The following is a 1,815-nucleotide window of genomic DNA, read 5'->3' as shown; positions in this document are numbered from 1 at the left end:
CCGCACCGTGCTCTTCGAGGGCAAGTTCGCCGGCGCGGAGCTGTTCCACTCCCTGGGTAGGGCCCGGGGCCCGCGGGGAGGGAGGGGACGCGGGGAGGGACGCCCCGGGGACAGCGGGTGACAAAGGGCCGTCCCCAGGGTGCCACGAGCTCGTCGGGTCCATCTTCGACTTCGCCCAGAGCCTGTGCGCGCTGCGCTTCTCGGAGAGCGAGGTGGCCCTGTTCAGCGCACTCGTGCTCGTCAACGCCAGTGAGGGGCCAAACGGGTCCCCTCCCCGGGTCCCCTCCCGTGTCCCCTCCCCGTGTTCCCTCCCCGTGTCCCTCCCCGTGTCGCCTCCCGTGTCGCCTCCCCATGTTCCCACGCCCTGCCTCAGTGTCCCTCCCCTGTCCCCACCCCGCGTCCCTTCCCCGTGTCGCCTCCCGTGTCGCCTCCCAATGTTCCCACTCCCTGCCTCAGTGTCCCCCCCGTGTCCCCCCCCCGTGTCCCCCCCCTGCGTCTCCTCCCGTGTCCCTTCCCGTGTCCCCATCCCATATTCCCGCCCCATATTCCCACTCCGCGTCCCCTCTCCGTGTCCCCTCCCGTGTCGCCTTCCTGCATCTCCCCCCGTGTCCCCTCCCGTGTTTCCACCCCATATTACCACGCCGTGTCCCCACCCCATGTTCCCACCCCGTGTCCCCTCCCTGTATCCCCTCCCTGCGTCTCCTCCCGTGTCCCCTCCCGTGTCCCCACCCCATATATCCCCTCCCCGTGTCCCCTCCCCGTGTCCCCTCCCCGCGTCCCCCCCCGTGTCCCTCCCGTGTCCCCACCCCATATTCCCATCCCATATATCCCCTCCCCGTGTCCCCTCTCCATGTCCCCTCCCCGCGTCCCCCCCTGTGTCCCCTCCCCGCGTCCCCTCCTGTGTCCCCTCCTGTGTCCTCTCCCCGTGTCCCCTCGCCCCTGTCCCGTCCCCACTGTCCCTGTCGCTGTCCCCGCTGTCCCCACTGTCCCTGTCGCTGTCCCCTGCCCTGCCCCGTCCCCACTGCCTCTGTCACTGTCCCCACTGTCCCTGTGGCTGTCCCCTCACCCTGCCCCATCCCCACTGTCCCCGTGCGTGTCCCCAGGCCGGCCGTGGCTGCAGGACCGCCCGCGGGTGGCCCGACTCCAGCGACACTTGGACGTGGCCTTTCGGCTCCTGCTGCGCCGGACCCGCCGCGAGGGGCTCCTGGACAGGGTGGGGGCACAGGGGGGCACAGGGGGCACGGGGGGGCAAAAGGGGGCACAGGGGGCACGGGGGGGCGGAGGGAAGTCGAGGGGGGCACGAGGGGAGCCTGGGGGGGCACAGAGGGAGCCGGGGGTGTGTAGGGGGTCCACGGGGCACGAAGGGGCACGGGGAGACCAGGGATGGGGGGGGGCGAGAGTAGGGGGGTCACGGAAGGAGTCGGGGGGCTGCTGCGGGGGGTGGAGGGGGTCAGGGAGGGGCACGGGGGGGCCAGAATGGCGCTGGGGGGGCAGAGGAGGGTGTAGGGGGGACTTGGAGGTGTGTGCCAGGCGTGTCACCTGCATGCCAGGCATGTGCCAGGCGTGTGCCAGGCATGTGCCAGGCGTGTGACGGCCGTGCCCCTCCAGCTGCCCCCCCCGGGCCGGTTGCGGGCTCTGTGCTCGCAGCACCTGGAGCAGCTCCAGGCCTTTCGCCGCCTCCACCCCGGGGGGGTCTCGGCCGCCTTCCCCCCCCTCTACCGAGAGCTCTTCGCCCCCGACGCCGCCGACGCCGCCCCCGCTGAGCCCCACCCCGGGGGCCGGGACCACCGGGACCATCCCTGCACCCGCTGAGCC

At 72.7% G+C, this 1,815-nt stretch overlaps 1 protein-coding gene across 1 annotated transcript; it reads left to right on the top strand.

Annotated features, from left to right (window-relative positions):
• Positions 1–60: 60 nt before the first annotated feature.
• LOC113980557 (nuclear receptor ROR-gamma-like) lies at positions 61–1,812 on the top strand (the record flags this gene model as incomplete). Its single annotated transcript, XM_027707786.1, has 3 exons — positions 61–249; positions 1,104–1,213; positions 1,609–1,812. Coding segments are annotated over 3 exons (503 nt in total), but the record flags the coding sequence as incomplete, so codon positions are not given.
• Between the last annotated feature and the right edge of the window lie 3 nt (positions 1,813–1,815).

The sequence above is a fragment of the Neopelma chrysocephalum genome, unplaced genomic scaffold (assembly GCF_003984885.1).
Source record: "Neopelma chrysocephalum unplaced genomic scaffold, ASM398488v2 Primary Assembly neopelma1_94641, whole genome shotgun sequence".
Classification (NCBI taxonomy): Eukaryota; Metazoa; Chordata; class Aves; order Passeriformes; family Pipridae; genus Neopelma; species Neopelma chrysocephalum.
The sequence above is the reverse complement of the archived record's forward strand: the minus strand, read 5'-3'. Positions and strand labels throughout refer to the sequence as shown.